This window comes from Denticeps clupeoides, chromosome 19 (genome assembly GCF_900700375.1).
Source record: "Denticeps clupeoides chromosome 19, fDenClu1.1, whole genome shotgun sequence".
Taxonomy (NCBI): Eukaryota; Metazoa; Chordata; class Actinopteri; order Clupeiformes; family Denticipitidae; genus Denticeps; species Denticeps clupeoides.
In genome coordinates, this window is record NC_041725.1 from 16,022,073 (window position 1) to 16,041,285 (window position 19,213).

General features: G+C 45.2%; 3 protein-coding genes across 5 annotated transcripts; 2 read left to right on the forward strand and 1 right to left on the reverse strand.

Annotated features, from left to right (window-relative positions):
* Positions 1–1,566: 1,566 nt before the first annotated feature.
* Positions 1,567–7,802, forward strand: LOC114769574 (cell wall integrity and stress response component 4-like). Of its 2 annotated transcripts, none has more exons than XM_028962725.1 (5): positions 1,567–1,817; positions 4,563–4,727; positions 5,141–5,554; positions 6,455–6,606; positions 6,759–7,802. In XM_028962725.1, the coding sequence occupies exons 1-5, from the start codon at positions 1,763–1,765 to the stop codon at positions 6,801–6,803; spliced, it is 831 nt and encodes a 276-aa protein (XP_028818558.1). In that variant the 5' UTR covers positions 1,567–1,762; the 3' UTR covers positions 6,804–7,802. The 2 variants fall into 2 exon arrangements, with proteins under 2 accessions (XP_028818558.1, XP_028818559.1); XM_028962726.1 differs by having other exon boundaries at positions 6,855–7,802.
* Positions 7,490–11,009, reverse strand: LOC114769573 (uncharacterized). 2 transcript variants are annotated; one of them, XM_028962724.1, is made up of 12 exons: positions 10,222–11,009; positions 10,060–10,127; positions 9,895–9,937; positions 9,680–9,801; positions 9,507–9,588; positions 9,265–9,430; positions 9,107–9,180; positions 8,941–9,017; positions 8,748–8,848; positions 8,586–8,674; positions 8,311–8,463; positions 7,490–8,216 (listed from the first exon to the last, which is right to left on the reverse strand). In XM_028962724.1, exons 2-12 carry the CDS (start codon positions 10,123–10,125, stop codon positions 8,095–8,097), a joined length of 1,095 nt encoding a protein of 364 aa, XP_028818557.1. In that variant the 5' UTR covers positions 10,126–10,127; positions 10,222–11,009; the 3' UTR covers positions 7,490–8,094. The 2 variants fall into 2 exon arrangements, with proteins under 2 accessions (XP_028818557.1, XP_028818556.1); XM_028962723.1 differs by having other exon boundaries at positions 10,060–10,130.
* On the forward strand, positions 10,599–12,614 carry mmachc (metabolism of cobalamin associated C). The gene is made up of 4 exons (XM_028962728.1): positions 10,599–10,690; positions 10,780–10,977; positions 11,107–11,259; positions 11,975–12,614. Exons 1-4 carry the CDS (start codon positions 10,601–10,603, stop codon positions 12,332–12,334), a joined length of 801 nt encoding a protein of 266 aa, XP_028818561.1. The 5' UTR covers positions 10,599–10,600; the 3' UTR covers positions 12,335–12,614.
* The last annotated feature ends 6,599 nt before the right edge of the window (positions 12,615–19,213 follow it).

The window sequence follows — 19,213 nt, forward strand, 5'->3', positions numbered from 1 at the left end:
GAGACTGGAATTATGGGAAACGCAGTTCTTGGTTCGAAAAATATAAAGTGTTTCCGCGCCCCCTTCTGGTCTTTTGTAATAATAATATTATTATAATATAATAATAATATTATTGTAGTAATAATGGGAGAAGATATCGCCTGCTCGCCCGGTCCCTCCATCGCTAAAGGTAAAAGGAAGATATTCATCTGGACTCTTTTCAGTCTTGGCCCCTCGGTGGTGGAATGAACTACCCCTTTCAGAACAGCTCAGTCACTGAGTATTTTACATTTTACATTTACATTTACGGCATTTTTCAGACGCCCTTATCCAGAGCGAGTTTCAGGGGACAGTCCCCCTGGAGCAACTTAGGGTTAAGTGTCTTGCTCAGGGACACAATGGTAGTAAGTGGGATTTGAACCTGGGTCTTCTGGTTCATAGGCGAGTGTGTTACCCACTAGGCTACTACCACCCCAACGGCAGCTCAAGACCTTCCTCTTTAGAGAACATTTAGATTAACTTGTAATGTTCATATTGTCTAACTTATGTACATAATCTATAACAAGAGTGAATAAAAAGATTTTATTCATAGTTGGGGGTCCTAATGAACCAGAACTGATCACTTCATCGATGGTAACTTGAAAGCACGTTGTAAGTCGCTCTGGATAAGGGCGTCTGCCAAATGCCTTAAATGTAAATGTAAATGTAAGATATCTACGCCAGTCCCATTGGAGCCATTTTCTACTTGGGTTGTACCCAGACCAGCATGAATATAATAAGTGGTCACTGATGGACCTCAGTCTGTTAAATGCAAAAAGAAGAGGACAAATAGACCTAAAATCACTCTATGGACAATGCAAATGTTATCAGGCCTTCCAAATGAAAAAAATAAACGGGAAACAAGAAGTCTTTGAAAAAATGTAAATGTCAACCATTTATAGAATCAATCCAAAATATACATCTGTCTGAAGAGACTGGGGATAACTGAGTGTATGAAATACTAGCAAGCATTTGTGTTTTACTCGTGCAGTGTTCTACAGTCTTCATTGTATGTCACATGTTTTATCTTAATAAACAATAAAGATAAAGATTTTGGAGAAAAAAATAATCTTAAGGCACAATTTCTGTAATTAATTTCAATGCTAGTCTTGTGATGGTTACAGCAAATCCAAGTAAAAAATATATACTGATAAGCATAAATTAGACAGCTTACTTTAAAAAAAAAAAAGCAAACTGATATTTTTTAAGTACTGTAATGAGAAAAAACATGCATACGCTGTAGAAAATATATATATTGTTGTTGTTGTTGGTTTTTTCTACTCTGTACTTGAGAGACACCATCTACCGGAATCAAATTCCTTGTATGTGCTGGCACTTACTTGGCCAATAAATACGATTCTGATTCTAAAAAGTGAACACTGGCCAAACCTTTAAAAATGGAAGTGATCTGTCACGCCTAATATTTTAGCATCGACGTAAGGTGAACGAACCAATCAAACCTGCTGTAACCTGTTTAAAATATTTTTCCACGTTGCTTCATCCATAGCGAGAGCCGCCCGTCGGATTCGGAAGGAGTCGGCCGCGGCAGTGACTCGTTCGCCGGCGACTCGTTCGCTCGGAGTCGTGGGCGGGGACCCTGCGCTCGCCGCTCGGCGTACGGCGGACAGAACGCGGGGCGAGGCGGCCGGCGGAACACGTGGCGTTTATTTATAACGCGCCGAGCGGGCTCCGCATCCTCCATATTCCCCGCGTCCATCGCGCTCGCCGCCATCCACGGGCAGACATGGAGTCGCCGCTGCCGCTGATGCTTCTGCTGCTCGGCGTCTCCGCCGCGGGAGGTAACGGCCGCTTTTACACTTTCGTTTTTAAACTCTGTTTGCGTGGAGCAGTGCGTGTGTGTGCGTGTGCGTGTTGCCGTCCAGCTGAGTTAGTTTTGGCCGCAGGGAAGGAACTCGAATCTCAACCCAACGTGCACTTTTAAAAGAGTCCGGCCTTCAATTAGCGTCTAATTAAAGAGCAGCGCAGGAGCCGCAGACATGAACTTCCATCAGCGTCGCCAGGGAGAGCCTTCAGACCCGGAGCTGACGTGCTATGAAAACCCGGGCCTGAATCCTGCATCGTTTCAGGTCTGGTCGGTCAGGTCCACGTTCCTGAAGGAGATGTAATGGAATCATGTGGATCGTGTCTGCTAGTCCTGTTCAGCCCTTCCTCTATCACACCACCCATATTGTGGAACTCGGGGTGTGTCCAGATGCCCCGCACCATTATCTCACGTTCAAGATGGAACAATTTCAGCCGCATGATTTACTGAAAACCATCACCTTACACCCCACTTCCCATCTGGGGGAGCGTAAAATATTAATCTGAGCTGAAACGAGCGACAGTGTGATGCTGTGGCGTAACGGCTGATTTGCTTATCTGTTTATCTCGGTTTCCTGCATCATAATTCTTGTCTTGCATTAATTACATCACTTTCACTTTCCCAGAGCTTCTGCATGCCCTCATAATACAATAGATTCTCATTTCCCACAGGAATCAGTTTCATATCTGTCATCAGTCCGCATAATATTCAGACCAGATCCATAAAAGCGTTCACTGTTTATCAGCTCTTGTGTTGCAGGAATATGTTACCATCGTCATCATCAGTCTTCATCAGTCATTTCTTAACAGAACAATGTACAGTAAATAAAAACATCCATCATACTTATTGATTAGAAACCATAAAGTGGTCATCATCATTTACAGTGATCTCAGGGTAACTACTGTGTTGTGTTTTTGTAACTGGTATGTTGTGTCTGTGTAATTAGTATGTTGTTTGTGTAACTAGTGTGTTGTGTCTGTGTAACTGGTGTGTTGTGTCTGTAACTAGTGTGTTGTGTCTTTGTAACTAGTGTGTTGTGTCTTTGTAACTGGTGTGTTGTGTCTTTGTAACTGGTGTGTTGTGTCTTTGTAACTGGTGTGTTGTGTCTGTGTAACTGGTGTGTTGTGTCTGTGTAACTGGTGTGTTGTGTCTTTGTAACTAGTGTGTTGTGTCTTTGTAACTGGTGTGTTGTGTCTTTGTAACTGGTGTGTTGTGTCTGTGTAACTGGTGTGTTGTGTCTGTGTAACTGGTGTGTTGTGTCTGTGTAACTGGTGTGTTGTGTCTGTGTAACTGGTGTGTTGTGTCTTTGTAACTGGTGTGTTGTGTCTTTGTAACTGGTGTGTTGTGTCTGTGTAACTGGTGTGTTGTGTCTGTGTAACTGATGTGTTGTGTCTGTGTAACTGGTGTGTTGTGTCTTTGTAATTGGTGTGTTGTGTCTGTGTAACTAGTGTGTTGTGTCTGTGTAACTAGTGTGTTGTGTCTGTGTAACTGGTGTGTTGTGTCTGTGTAACTGGTGTGTTGTGTCTGTGTAACTGGTGTGTTGTGTCTGTGTAACTGGTGTGTTGTGTCTGTGTAACTGGTGTGTTGTGTCTGTGTAACTGATGTGTTGTGTCTGTGTAACTGGTGTGTTGTGTCTTTGTAACTGGTGTGTTGTGTCTGTGTAACTGGTAAGTGGGGAGGTGGGCTTCAGTGACACAGCAGGAATAAATAATAAGATGGTGGTGGTTTGTTTTGACTACTGGGACATTTTTATAAGCCCTGTTTCTATCAGGAATCACCTCACTGTAAGGAGGGACCTGCATCAAAAACAGCATGACCATGCAGCACCAGTAAAACAATTGAATTACTAATAATTAATTGTGATTGTGAAATGAGGTAAAGATAATAAACCCGGATTATGAATGTCCCGCTTGTCCAGTCATATGCACCGAGTTGGAGACCACGTGCAGCTCCACACTGTGAAAGAAAACTGTGTGTGCTGTGATTGTGTGTGTGTGTGTGTGTTGTGCTCTCGTTCTGACGCTGTGGAAACAGAGGCCTCTTCATGCCTGGCCCTGCCTGCAGCACTCGCACCTGAGCCGCCCTCATGCTTCACCCATGCAGGAGGGGGAACAGGAACGTCATTGTGTTTTCAGGGGTGGGGCAGTGGGGTCAAGACCTGTGTTTGTACTGTGTACGTGTGTGCACGCGCGCGTGTGTGTGTGTGTGTGTGAAGGTCCCTGCATCTCCGTGCTGTAATTAAATTAACAGGCGGCTCTGGATTCTGTCAGGAATGCATGTCCTTGTCTCACCACATCCATAACCCTCTTACTAGAACTTCCTCTTTTCCTGATGCCTGGCCGCTCCATCCTCAGCGTCCTCTGCATGTCCAAAACAACCCGCTAATCCTGTCCATCCTTTTCAACTGTACCACAGTCTCCAACCGAACTACATCGCTGCTCTCACTTCTGCCCTTTAAAGCCTCTTCTTCTCTCTCAGAAGTCCTCTACCTTCACCATCCTGCTGTGCCCGTCTCATTTTCTCATCAGTAGGTCAGGTTGACTTTTTTTGTTGCATTAAGTAGCAAAAATAAAAAGGTGGGATTGGGTGGGGCTGATGGCCTCCACACCCATCTCCAGAGGTGTGCAAGATATGTTCATCTTTGTCACCTCTTCATCATCTCTCCATAAGTGAGTGAGAAATTATGATGATGGTCACAATCCTCTTCATCACTCTTCTGCAGGTGAAAGCACTCAGGTGACCCCAAGCAGGGTAGAACCCACCGGTGAACACCCCACCATAGCAGGAGGTCATGTGACTGATGCCACGGCTGGTGCCACCAGTGGGGTTCCTGATGTCATTTCGCTGCAGTCCACATCCAGTATAGTTGAAGTTACCAGCGGACCAGGTACTTCCTGCAGACAAAATGCATAAAAAAAATGTTTCTTCTGAAATATCAGTCTTTGACTTCAAGAGAAGTTCTTCAGTGAAGTTCTCCATTTGAAAAGGAGAGAGTGACCTGTGGTGTGATGAGTTTTTTTTTAAGCTTTTTTCCTGTAATGGAGGCTGCAGCTGCTACAATCTGGTGCAGTGGCAGGAAGTGCCGCCTGCGCAGCCGCACTCTGAAAGGAGAGTTGGTGCAGGTGGAGATGTGAGAGTGTGTGTGTGTGTGTGTGTGTGTGAGTGAGAGACTCTCGGTTTCATTTCTGTAAGAAGACACACACACCAGTGTATTATATACTGCATTTCCAGGAGGGCCACGTTTGATTAGGAGTGATGGTTTTTACTGGTACTCTGACTCTGTGGGCGTGGCTCTTATAGGTACAACCTCCTCCATCAGCACGACTGGGACGGCTCCACCCACGGACACCTCCCACCCTCCGCATGCCACCACAGTGTTCCTGAGCCCTCTGGACACCACCATTTACTCCTCTGGCCCCTCCTCGACCATGTCGCCAATCACCACACCCATGACCACACCCATTGCCACAACCACACCCACGGTCACAACCACAAACGCACCCACGGCCACGACCACACCCTCGGCCACAGCCACAGCTACGACTGCTACAACCAGTAGCCGGCAGACCGGCTCCTTGTCCACACGGGTCCATGCCACAGTTCGTCAGACGTCAGCTGTCCCCAGTACAGCCGGCCGGGCGGAGGACCGCACCCAGCCCCACCCCAGCACCTCTGCCCACTGGAGCCCTGCCTCTCAGCTCAACGTGGGAGATGGTGAGTGTTGATCCACAAATCACATGTCGAGCTCCCAGTAATAAACGTGAAATGAAGCGCCGGCGTGTTGGGACCCAGAGTCAGATTGACACCCTTCTGGCCAGAACAGTACAGCCTTTGTGTCTCGCCTCCATTCCACTGTGTCGTTACACTCGGGCGCTTGGCCACAGTGGAATCCTGGCACCAGCCTGGCATCTTCCCCCTGTTCCTGGGTGGCACCGAGTATCTGAAGGAATCGGTGTGTGTTCGCCAGTTGTGCCCAGTCCACAGAAATTTGGCTTACAGCAGAGTACAATTTGAAATAAGGAATTTAAAGATTAGAATGAAAAATATGTCAATTAAAACAGAAATAGAGAAGTCTATTCTAGCGTTAATGAAAGATTGTTTGGACCTATTTATGGACTTGTGGTTCAGATGCTGATTGAGTGGAACCTGCAGACAGAGGGTCTAATTAAAGAGGAACTCAGCCTATTAGAACAGTCAGGAACTTGTCCCTGGTCTGGAGCCTCCTGGTTGTAACGTAGCACGATTAGGGGTCCTGTACCATGATGGACTGCTGATGGTTGTACTCCAGAAAGAACCTTCTCTGGTGAGCTCCCATCTCATGTCCCTGCTGATGGTTTTACTACAGAAAGAATGTTCTCTGGTTAGCTCCCATCTCATGTCCATACTGATGGTTGTACTCCAGAAAGAACCTTCTCTGGTGAACTCCCATCTTATGTCCCTGCTGATGTTTGTACTCCAGAACGAATGTTCTCTGCCATGTTGTTGAGTGGAGGAGTTTAGTGAATGTTGGGCTCTTCAGCATTAGTATCTTCTCAGTGGAATGTTGATCTAAAAAGAGGACAGTCATGTGTTGGAATTTCATAATTTCCACATGCTAACCCTTGTGCTCTCCAGAAAATATCTCCAAAGCCCCCCTGGACACTCTTGTGGTCAGCCTGGTGTCTGCCTTCGTCATTTCTGCTACCATCGTCTTCCTGCTGATATTTGTCAAGTTCCGTCACCGTAACGAGCAACCAGAATTCCGCCGACTGCAGGATCTGCCCATGGTAAATTATTATTCATATTTACAAAAACCAAAAAATCTAACCAATTATTGCATTGTATTCATACAAAGACAAACATGCTGTCAAGTGGGTGTGATGGATCATTTTATGCTGTTTTGCTACTGCTTGGTCCTCATGTGTTATCCCGTTCCCAGGATGACATGCTGGAGGACACGCCCTTGTCCATGTACACTTACTGATGTGGTGCGAGATCCTCCCCTTTACCCAGCATCCCCTGCTTCTGCCATCAGAACAGCTTTTAGGCACCATGCAGCCTGCCTGCAGCTGCACCTGCCTGACCTTGCATGTTCTACATCCAGAACGTGGCTATGGAGTCCCCGCATGAAGATTCCAGAATTCAGCACTGGGGGTGAAGATGATGTCGGGGATTTTATGAACTGATCTACACCAGTGTCCTGCTGCTCTATAATGGTGTCTGGATCGTTATGTGACCTTTGACCTTCAGCAGAACTGAACCCAAGCAGCTTTGTGCCTTTTTTATGCTCACTTTTTACCAGCCAGAGAAACTTACCTAAAGTTTGTGTTGCACCATTTCCTGTACTGGTGGTTGCTCAATGCTGGTAATGTAACCCTCACTGGGGAATGGACTTCTTGATGAGCAGGTGTGTGTGTGTGTGTGTGTGTGTGTGTGTGTGTGTGTGTGTGTGTGCTCTCTGTATACAGTTCCTGTTTTCCACCTTGTTGTGGTGTTTCAGTTCCCAGAGAAGGTTCTGGAGTGTTCCGCAGTCTGTTGCTACACGTTCCTGTCTGTTCTTGCCAGATAAATACTTCCTCAGTAGATATAACCATATATGTCAGTCACAGGTGGGTGGAGCTAAACCAAAACGAGGGAGGAGTGTTATAACATTGATTATTTGGGCGAGGGGAAGGGGGTAGCTGAGGACAGCCATTCTTTATTCATAACCAGAATCTTTAAATAAGAAATAACTCTTCATTCTTTATTAATTATTACAAAATTACGATTATTAACACAACACATGTTCCACAGCAGAACTGCACACAGGAATACAGGAAATGACGTCATGAAATGTCCATGATTATTATATTTATGTTTTGGTAAAAGAAAAGATTGGATTTAAAATGTTATTTAAACTGTTGAGTTTATGTTTAATAAGGTTCTACTGTACATGATAAGACTTTTCTGTTGTGTTTGTAATTATTAAAAATGTCTGACTGTACTGGGACTCTTAAACGAGAGAGATATGCAGAGTTTCCTGCTGTTACAGTAGCAGCTCTGCCGCCTGCTGGAAGTCGACTGCACTGCAGCTACTCCAGGCGATTAGACTTCATTACAGGACTTATCGACTCAGTGGAACTTTGATTCTACTTTATGTAAATTGTTGAATTAAGGGTGTTTACAGTTGGTCATTACAGTAATTCATGGTGGGATATGATCCATAAATATAGCATAATGTGGCCAGAAGCACCCACAGGTAAACAAAATCTCACCTCCATTTTTTAAGTGCAATGTCAGAGGTCACTTAGACTAAGTTCAGCTGGGCTGTCCCCACCATCATCATGGTTACTGTCCAGCCCACTTCCTGAGTCACTGATGTCACTTCCTGTTAGTCGGGATCCACCCTGTGGATGAGCTACGACAAACACGCCAATCGAATGTCAGGAAACCGGTGTCAGGTATTCATACAGCAGAAGACACCACCACTGCTCCAATTACAGTCTACTCACCTGACTTTCTGTCAGGCAACCAGGAGAGGTCCAGATCATCAGAGCTCACGTCCCCCAGGCTGGGGGTGGGGCTTAAGTCCTCTTCAGAATCGAGCCCTGGGACCACCACCCGTCTTTGGGGGCTTGTGGCCATGGCTACTGCTGCAGCAGCCTCTGGATAAAAAACAAATGTGGCTGCTCCTGGGACAGTTCACAGATATGACAGCTCCCAGCCTTTTAACTGTGTGTGAGAGAGAGAGAAAGAGAGAGAGAGGGAGTGTGTGCGTGTTGCTCACCTGGCTTTTGTTCTGCTGCAGCAGGTGTTGTCCGCCTGTCACACAGGATCAGTCCCCTCACCTCGTCCTTCAGCTGAGACACAGTAACCCTGCAGGAGCGAACCAGCAACTTTAAAAGTGTGTTGTGTGTGTGTGTGTGTGTGTGTTTGTGTGAATACTGACCTGATATCGCGCACCTCCTGCTGTGTATGTTGGTACTGAGCGATGGTCCTGCTCAGCTCAAAGGTGTGTGTTCTGTAGTTGTCAGTGAGGCTCTCCAGTGTCTGCACGATCACACACACACACACACACGCACCATTCAGAAGCTTATCTTTATTGCTCACATATTTGTGTGTGTGTGTGTGTATTCTTTGACCTTGCAGCTGCGTTCGTACTGCCGTCGTGTTTCTCTAGCCTCAGACTGTTGCTGGAACAAATCCTCCTCATGTCTCACTACACACACACAAACACACACAGAGCATTAATGTGCTGTGTGTGTGTGTGTGTGTGTGGTTGGTTGTGTGGTGTGTGTGTAAATTTACTCATTTTGCTCTTTAGCTGATCCATCTCCCTCCTCAGCTGTTCCAGCTCCTCTCTGCGCAGCTTGGAGCTGAAACTGGAGAAACGCTGCAGATGTTGGAAACTTGTCATTGGTCCTGCTGTAATCACAGCAGCCCTGACCTGACCCCTGACCTCTCACCTCTCCTCCAGGTCACCCAGTGACACTGCTCTGTTGACTTGGGCCCTCAGGCTGTCCACTTCTCTGCTTATTTCTCTCTTCCACTGCTCCAGCCTCCAGTCTGGGGTGGGGCTGACCGCCCTCCCCCCGCTGTCCTCAGCTTGGCCCCGGAGGCGCTGGACCTCCTCTGGAGGAGAATTAAAAAGAAAAGAATGAATCATAGGAGACGGAGACAGACGCTGGTCCCCTCGCTCTATGATCACCTTGTAATGCCTGAATCTGACGCTGATGTGACTGTCTGTCCCTCTCTGAGGAGCGCAGGCTCTGTGTGAGCGAATCAATAACCTGAAACGTTAAAAAAAATACATCAGTATCATTTTCACAGAAACGTGACTTCTGCATCCTGTGACTCACATACACGCACGCAAAGGCCGACCTGGTTCTGGTTCTGAAGCTGGGTCTGTATGGCGGTCAGGTCACTCCACTGAACTTTAGGACTGAGGGCAAGAGGGGGGTCCAATTCTGCAGCATGGGGTGTGTCTCTCACAGGATGCAAATCTATTTTCATGTTTAATCTAAATCAGCCTGACATCTTCCACATAAACAGCAACATTTCAACTGTGTTACATCTTACGGCGTCTCTCGGCTCACCCTCTCTTCCTTTCCAAGGTCTTCCAGGTGTAGCAAGATGGGTCTTCATGCAACAAAAAAAAACATACATGCGTCAAACGAACCAACACAAGCAGCTGAAAGGCCTCGTTGTTTCATAGAGCTTCATCTGACCATCACTACAACTCATCATCATCACCACCTTACCCGCATTTTAGCCACGCTGCCATCTGCAGCAGACAACGCAGAACTCAGCTGATTATCCCAGTTCATCGCTGCTGAAAACATACATTATCATTTATTCCGCTTCATTACCGTAACGGGACAGTGACGGCGGTCATCTGCGGGCCAGGTGATCTCACGACCTACCGTGACAGGTGACGTTTCACGGCGTCGCTGCAGCAGCGACGTTTAAAACGCACCACAGTCCGCGCTTCTTAACAAACCTCACTTTACTCAGCAACAGAAACGCGAGGAACTCCGAACCATTTTTCTAAATCCGCGGACCCACGGCGTTCTACGTCATGACGCATTTCTACGTAAGCAGTGGCGAACTCTGGGATTTGTAGTCAACCGTAAAATGCGGTTGACTACATGACAATATTACGCGACAACTTACACGACAATATAATGTTCTTATAAAGTTTATATGGACAATTTTTGCGTTAGAGAAGCACCTAGACTCAAACTTTCAAAATATTAATAAAGAACCATTTCAAATAATTACCCATAATACACCAGTTCTAACATGGCGGCGGCCGGCGGGCATGTAGATGAGGTGGTCCGGGTTGTGGGTGAAAGGCTCTTGCCTTCTGGATTTGAAGTTTATCCTCTGAAGGTTGGCGCCTTAGAAGAGCTGCAGAGTTCTGCACATACGGTCCCGTCTCGGTCCGCGTCCAGCTGTGCCCTCTGTCGTTCTCTGTGCAGATTGGTTGGTACAACGCGGTTCTTCCGCCGTCCTTCCACCTTCCCTACCACGAGGATACACTCGCGGTGGTGGTACTGAGCGCGCCGGCCATGTTCGAGAAGCTCTTCATCCCTTTCCTCCAGAGGCACCGCCGTGAGGCAGCCCGAGACCCGGTAGACCAGTGTGTGTCCGACACCATCAGCTCCTGCGTGTCCCAGGTGAACTGCAACTACGCTGCACTCACATTTACACTACAGCTACACCGCAACTGTCCTACGCCACGTTTAATCTACTTCTGTGTTATTTATTCATAAAAATGATGCTTGCATCTGTGTCCCTCGCTTTAGAGCTTTCCTAAACAGGAGGTGGATGTAATGTATGACTATGAGATGCATCCGAACAGGAAGCCCAAGTTCTTGGCCCAAACTGCGGCCCATGTGGCTGGAGCGGCTTACTATTACCAGCAGTGTGATGTTCCTAACCAGCCTTGGGGTTCAAAGGTGAGGAGCCCCTGCTGGATCAAGGCATTCAATGATATAAGTGGACGGATGTAGACAATAGTAATACTTGTATCAGTGGCTAAATCCTGCATAATTCAGACATATTTTCACTGTAATTTACACAAGGTTTATGGTATATAATAAAGTGCCACCTGCCTGGCTGGATACTTTCAGATAGGGCTGAACATTATTTATAAATCGCAATGAGATGATTTCGCAACCCCAGACTCTAGTCCTTCGGTTAAAGTCAGGGTTGCTGCTGTAAGATGCATGACGCAGGCATGCTGGGTTGGCTGAGACAGTCGGCGAGCAAGAAACATGCTCACCAGTCAGATGTGTTAAGGCCATGCCCACTTAAACTCAAGCAAGGATGTTCGCTCTCTACTCGTGGTATGCTAGTCACAGCGCAGTTCATATTTCAATGTGGGGTAATGCTACAGTTTTTAGTAATTTGGTAAAATATTATTATAATGTAGAGTATAAATATTAATAATAAATAATACAATGAATAATCACAAATTAAATTGCAATAGTTGTCAAATATATCGCAATTTTTTTTTTTTTTTTTTTTAGTTAGGCAGTAGGCAGTTTGTAAACATACTCGATTCTGATTCTGACCATGGTAGAGTAATTCATGAATGGATGCTTTGCTCTTTCTACCTAATAAAGTGGCCACTCAGCAGGAGTTTCTGTCTGCATTTCTTCACTCCTGCAGAAAATGTTTGGTGTGTGTATCCACCCCCGGTGGGGGGGCTGGTTTGCCATTAGAGCCCTGCTGGTGTTTCGGGGGGTGGAATCGGGGGCAGAACTGCAGCAGGCGCCTCCCGTGGACTCCGTCGGCTCTCGGCAGCAGCGGGTGGAGTTGCTGGAGAGTTTCAACCTCCACTGGCAGGACTGGGCCTACAGGGACATCATCCGGTCCGAGGACAGCTATTCCCCTCGACAGAGGGAGTATTTCTCCACCCCACCGGGGCAGCGCGCCACCCTGCTCCAGCGGTGGGGCTTTTCACCAGAGGGACACACTCAGACACAAACCGTCCTGAATGAGACCGAGAAGATCATTAAACTTTCCTGATAGCTTTTACTCAGGTTCTGTGGATTTAAGGGTGTCTTATAAAATGCCATAAATGATGACATCTTTGTGTAGCTTCTGGATATGTGCTGTATAGGTAGCAGAAATTTCATCAGGCCAAACACCCACCCAGCCTGAAATTTCATCCAACCTCAATGCCGTTCATTCTTCATTCCAGCAGGAATGGTTCCAGTGGTGGCCTAGCCTGTAAGGAGACAGACCCGTAATCTGAAGGTTGCCAGTTTGGATCCCGAACCGCCAAGGTGCCACTGAGCACAGTACCGTCCCGACACACTGCTCGCCGGCGCCTGTCATGGCTGCCCACTGCTCAACAAGAGTGACAGTTAAAAGCAGAGGACACATTTCATTGTGTCACTGTGCTTTGCTGTGTTACACAATCACTTAACTTTCTAGCAAATAAAGAATGGAGATGATCTTTTGAAGATTCCCTCATGGAAACACAGAAATTCTTCTGTTTGAAGAATCCTTCTTTACTCTCATATACAATGAATCCAGAAAGCTTTCACAGGGCTTTTTCCACATTTTGTTATGCTATAGCCTTATTCCAAAATTGAATAAAGTCCATTTCCCCCCAGAGTTCTACACACAACACCCCATAATGAAAATATGAAGAAAGTTTACTTGAGGTTTTGGCAAATTTATTAAAAATGTAAAAAAAAACGTACATAAGTATTCACAGCCATTGCCATTGAGCTCAGGTGCCTCTTGTCTCCTGATCATCCATGAGATGTTTCTGCAGCATACTTGTAAATAACATCTGTTTAACTAACAGTTGATTGGACCTGTTTTGGATAGACACACCTGCCTATATATATATAAAAAAAGTGAAGTTATTGTGAACAGTGGGCAGCCATGACAGGTGCCTGGGGAGCAGTGTGTGGGGACAGTGCTTCGCTCAATGGCACCTTGGCGGTTCGGATTCAAACCTGCAACCTTCTGATTACAGGGCAGCTTCCTTACACGCCAGGCCACCACTGCTTGACTCCATGTAGACGGTCCATGTCAGAGAACTGTCATTATGGGGTGTTGTGTGTAGAAATCTCAGGGGCAAAAATACAAATTTTGGAATAAGGTCGTACATAAAACAATGAGTACAATGAACATCTGACGATATGACTTGGCATGAAATGTACCAGAGGGTCACCGCAGCCACCACCACCACTGCAGTGGTCTTCAAATGGTGGCCTAGCGGTTAAGGAAGCAAGCCCCGTAATCAGAAGGTTGCCGGTTCAGATACCACTGAGCAAAGCACCGTCCCCACACACTGCTACCGGGCGCCTGTCATGGCTGACCACTGCTCACCGAGGGTGATGGTTAAAAGCAGAGGATGCATTTTGTTCACTTCACTTTCTATCATGCTCCATACTGCACTTTGGACTTTTTTTTTTTCTTTTCTTGGATAAATCATCACCAACCCTGCGCCGACACCGATTGCAGGCTCTCTCTGTCCTGGAAGGGGGTCCCTCTCTGTATTCTTCCTTTGTTTTGTTTTCTCTCTAGTTTTTTGGTGGAGTTTTTCCCGAGTCCAGAAGGGTCGAGTGTGGGGGGTGTCTAATGTAGCAGAATTTATCCTGCTTGGTCTGGAAGTTTTTTGATTTGTAGTTTTTGTTAGATGGTCATTCTGCAGCGTTGATGAGAGTTCAGTGGCCTGGATTCTAACGTTTCATGTCACTCTTAACTTAATCATGTAGAGGCCCTTAACATGAGAGAGAAAATGTGCAAACAGTTGGCCAATTCCCTTTTAGAATGTTTGCTTATTTATGAAATATTATGTCATACTTTTGTAAAATAATTTTGAAGGCTTTTGTGTCATCAGTTAAATAACCCTGTCTGTCTGATAGAAAGCATTGTGGGTTCACCTAGTGTTGAGTTGCGGGGTGTGATGCACACGGCGCCACCATGTGTCACATTTTCGTCACTCCTCCTGGCTGCTGGGTGGCAGTGTTTCCTCTACTAAACCCAGAAATCCTTTTGATCTTCAACCTGAAAAGGGCCGTTTCATTTTTAGATGTCTTGTTTTACTGCTGTCCTTGTGATGATATGGGCAACTTGTGAGTTGCTGACTTGTGAATGCTCATGAAGCTATGATGTGTACATGTTAGAGGCGCAGGTGGTTCAAAAAACGAACTGTGGCAAAGGTAATTCTAGCAACTCTCTCTGCGTGGTCAAATATAGAGCACAGTCACCCCTCCCCAGTATTTCCCCTCTGTAGCTCACAGGAGTTAATTAAACTTCCACATCCTCCTTTTCCTCCCTCTGTCCCATCGTCCTTCTCTTTATCTCTCTCAACACCCTCTCTCCCTTTAATAGGCTCCATCTCTGCTCCTTTATCTCCCCCTTCTTCCCCTTCATTTTTCACTCTTTGTTCACAGTTTCCGTCATCGTTTTTGTCTTCTTATATCAAATTATAGATCAGAAAGGTCAAGGTCACCTGTGTCCTGACCTTCGCTCACCATCCATCTGGACATCATGCATCCTCCTCTCCTTTAACCTGCTGGAAATCGATCTGCTCCCCAGCGGCTCGTTTCGGGTGTCCTGTTCTCCAGCAGATGATACTGGGTGTTGAGGTAAAGTTTTCCGAGCCGCTGCCTGCAGGCACAGATCCAGTCCTGCATAATTCAGGCATCTTTAGCAGTTATGCAATAAACTGTTGTTCAAATGGAGTGATGAAATGGCTGGAATCAAGAAGTGATATTAAAACCTCTGTCAGTATGAACCTCCTTCAGTCAGTTAAAAACCGAGAACTCTGCTAATATTTATTAATATAACAGCATAATAGTGTCTCATTCTTATTAACCGCCATATCATATGTGTTTGCGTGTGTGTCTATATATATATAATTCACTCAATACATTTTTAATGTGTGTGTGTAATATATATAACACACACATTAAAAATGTATTGAGTGAATTATTATGTCCATTCTGAAATGCTGACTTGTTACGAAGCCTCAGCCAGTAAACATGGTAACGGCATCACTATAATGCAGCTTGTACATGAACCTGTGAGATGTTTGTTGGAACGTGTCGCTGGTTTGGTGCCGGCTGTGTTGCATTGTGAGTATCGAAGTGCCGGTGCCGAGCCTGTATTTGTCCTCCAGCGGCGTGGATGTTGGTGGAAAAGCCGGGGCAGGAATGACACTGATCCTGATGGACCCGACTGACACAGGCTGCTCAGTCCAGACAGCGAGATGAGACACGGCGTCACGTCACAACTGACAAAGGAGAGGAGCAGAGACACCGAGGAGACCGATAGCAGCTGGCCTCACACATACACTGCCTGATGAAAGTTTCATTCGCTATAAAAGATTGACACACTCCCTCAGAATATATCACTGTGAGGGACAGCACAAATTTGAAACCAGTGAAGCACATTGTGAGCTTCTCAATCTGACCTGAGATCAGAGATAATTCCAAAGAGCAGCCAGGGTCCATCAAGGTCATCTAGATCTGAACATTCCGGGGGCCTGGGTGTCACCTTCTCTGTATGAGAATGATGGAGCTCCTAATACTGCAGCCTGCAGTTCCTCTCCAAACGGTTAGCAGACCTTCTGCTGACCCAGGGTCTTTTCTACTGGGGAGATCTCTAGCCCTGGAACTGAAGTAGGAGGTCTGCATGGTCTCAGATTGACTGACGCAGGGGTCACTGGACCCTTGAACTTCATGTCACCCTGTTCACACAGTTCCACCAAACACCCTTGAGTACATAAACACACACACGCTCCCTGCCAAACACCCACCCAGCCTGAACTTGCTGTTTCATAACAGCTGACGTATGGGATGTATGAAGGTTCCCTATCTGCTAAAAATAGTGTGTGTGTGTGTGTGTGTGTGTGTGTGTGTGTGTCATCATTTCCTCATTAATGTGTTTGTTTATGGTTTTGCACCTACAAACAAAACCTGACTGCTGCGTATCAGTCCTGAGTGTGTGTGTGTGTGTGTCTGTGTGTGTGTGTGTGTGTTGATGTGTGAAGATATTTGACTGGCAGTGTGTGTCATTACTTCAGGCAGCTCTGTATATACATGTAAAAGCCTGTTTCCTAACCCCCTTCCCTTACTCACATGCTCATTCCAGTGTGGGAGCGTGTGCAGGAGCCAACATCACACGGCCTCAACCTGCCTGTCCTTTTCCCATAATTCATTTTGCTGCGTTGGTGCACATCTGCGCATTATTAACAGTTTACTGTAGGTGGTTCCCGGCAGTTTTATCATCATCAACATCACAACCACCTTCATCATCACCATCAGAACGAACCCAACCCACACGCCCATTAAATAGTAACAGCGTTGCTCTCCTCTCCCTCACTCAACACCACACCTGTCTGCAGCAAGCAGAGATCCTGGGAGCCGTCCAGGGAGGAAAGTTACACTAATGAGCTCAATCGCCTCTGTTTACTCTGGCGACTTTAAGAGAATATGAGCCGACGGCAGATCGACCAAGGCCTTTCTGTTTCATTTAATTTAGGTTTTTACCTGGTGAATGTTTATGAAGGAGAGAGGTCAACTGCTCATTGCAGAGGTCTTGAAAAAAAGGACCAACACTGCAAATATTGACTCTTTTCATGAACTTGATGTAATTGTCAAACAAAGCCTTTGAAACTTATAAAACGCTTGTAATTATACTTATATACTTATACACCACAAACACAACTGACAAAAAGATCTAAACACACTAAAGCAGGAAACCAGTATTTGTGTCATTCTCGAATCCTTTTTCCATCACTGTACATCAAATTCGTGTTGGCTCATGCTGCTTCTGATAGAAGGTGTCAGAATACACAGTCCATCACATTCTCTGTGTCCATATCCTGATCTGATGAATCACATTTGCTTTTACATCATGTGGATGGCCAGGTGTATGTGCATCACTTACTTGACACCAGCATGCACTATGCAGCAATACAAGCCAGGAGGGAACCTATGGAAGGAGACATGTACTGCTGTGAAACCTTGAACTTGTAAAGTGCTGACCACCTCCAGATTCTCCAGATCTCAATTCGAGGCTGTGTGGGATCCAGATCCATTCTGGGCTTGACAGGTCAGGGCTTATCTGGCAGGGGACCTACTCATTATTAATTATTTGGCCATAGGTTTATCACTGATCAATGTATATAAAGACCCCATGTACATTATGTATTGTTACATAATAAAACTTATTAATTCATTATTTCGATTATAACATAAATTAACCTGAAACATTATGCTATGCTGTGGATTTATACACTAGTTCTGAGCCATTACTCCTGCATGTGTTACCTTCAAGAGCTGTCGATATGGTGAGCAGTGTTCTCACAACCATAAGGCTAGCAGAACATCATCGTGAGTGGGACACACAGTGGGAGGACAAGAGTGCTGTGATTTATTATACTTTTAAAGATTACACAACTGAATGATTCATTACAAACACATTTTAATTCAGCAGATTTATTTGAAATACTGAAAAGGAATTAAAGAGTGAAAAAAAAGAGCAAACTTAAAAACATTATATTGGATACTCATACTTACTTGTCTCTCCAGGTAACTATTGACCCATTGAACTAGTTTCCCCAGGAAATCATTTTATTCAGAATATGAATATTATTTATGATTGGCTGTCATCCGCTGTCAATACTGCAGTCAACACTCAGCAAGTGAGGATATGCAGTACTCTGGGCATATTATGAGAAATTACAATGGATTTAAACACTTAATTCAAGTCCCTAAATGATGTATTTGTTAAATAGCACAACTTTCCTAAAGGAGACCTATGTTTATTTCATCATCATCAAAAGAGAAGAAATATGGACGTAACCTAAACGTAAACACAGAATTATGTAAACATGACCCCATACAGAACATACAGAATAACATGAAAAGAAAACAGAGTTACATAGTAAAGAACATGACCCCAAGTTACAGAGTAAAAAGAATATGACCCACAGTTCTAGAGAAACGTGAACATGACCCAGAGTTACAGAGTAACGGGAACATGAGCCAGAGTTACAGAGTAAAAAGAATATGACCCACAGTTCTAGAGAAACGTGAACATGACCCAGAGTTACAGAGTAACAGGAACATGAGTCAGAGTTACAGAGTAAAAAGAATATGACCCACAGTTCTAGAGAAACGGGAACATGAGCCAGAGTTACAGAGTAACGGGAACATGAGCCAGAGTTACAGAGTAAAAAGAATATGACCCACAGTTCTAGAGAAACGGGAACATGAGCCACAGTTACAGAGTTGTGGAGTAACTGGAATATGATCATCAGTTTAGTAGTAACAGGAACATGACTCAGAGTTACAGAGTAACAAGAACATGATTCAGAGTTACAGAGAAACAGGAACATGTCCCAGATTTACAGAGTAATGGGAACAGGACCCCAGGTTACAGAATAACAGGAACATGACCTGGAGTTATAGAGTAACGGGATCATGACCTGGAGTTACAGAGTAACAGGAACATGACCCAGAATTACATAGTAATGAAAAAATGACCCACAGTTAAAGAGAAACCAGACCACGACCCAGAGTTACAGAGTAACAAGAACATGACCTGAGTTACAGAGTAATGAAAACACGACCCACGGTTACAGAGAAACGAAAACATGAACTACAGTTACAGAGTAACAAGAACATGACCTGAGTTACAGAGTAAGAGGAACATGACCCCAAGTTAAACAGTAACGAGACCATGACCCCGAGTTACACAGTAATGAGAACATGACCCAGAGATAAAAAGTAACGAGTAGTAATGATCCAAAGTAATGATCCAGAGTTACAGACTAATGAAAGTATGACCAACAGTTACAGAGAAACAAGACCACGACCCAGAGTTACAGAGTAACAAGAACATGACATGAGTTACAGAGTAACAGGAACATGA

Coding starts and splice junctions, on each gene's coding strand:
- LOC114769574 (XM_028962725.1), top strand. CDS start 1,763: ATGGAGTCGCCGCTGCCGCTGATGCTTCTGCTGCTCGGCGTCTCCGCC. Junction 1,818..4,562: donor CGGCGTCTCCGCCGCGGGAG/GTAACGGCCGCT, acceptor ACTCTTCTGCAG/GTGAAAGCACTCAGGTGACC. Junction 5,555..6,454: donor TCAGCTCAACGTGGGAGATG/GTGAGTGTTGAT, acceptor TGTGCTCTCCAG/AAAATATCTCCAAAGCCCCC.
- LOC114769573 (XM_028962724.1), bottom strand. CDS start 10,125: ATGAACTGGGATAATCAGCTGAGTTCTGCGTTGTCTGCTGCAGATGGC. Junction 9,431..9,506: donor TCAGATTCAGGCATTACAAG/GTGATCATAGAG, acceptor ATTCTCCTCCAG/AGGAGGTCCAGCGCCTCCGG. Junction 8,675..8,747: donor CAGGAGGTGCGCGATATCAG/GTCAGTATTCAC, acceptor TCGCTCCTGCAG/GGTTACTGTGTCTCAGCTGA.
- mmachc (XM_028962728.1), top strand. CDS start 10,601: ATGGCGGCGGCCGGCGGGCATGTAGATGAGGTGGTCCGGGTTGTGGGT. Junction 10,978..11,106: donor TCAGCTCCTGCGTGTCCCAG/GTGAACTGCAAC, acceptor CCCTCGCTTTAG/AGCTTTCCTAAACAGGAGGT. Junction 11,260..11,974: donor ACCAGCCTTGGGGTTCAAAG/GTGAGGAGCCCC, acceptor TCACTCCTGCAG/AAAATGTTTGGTGTGTGTAT.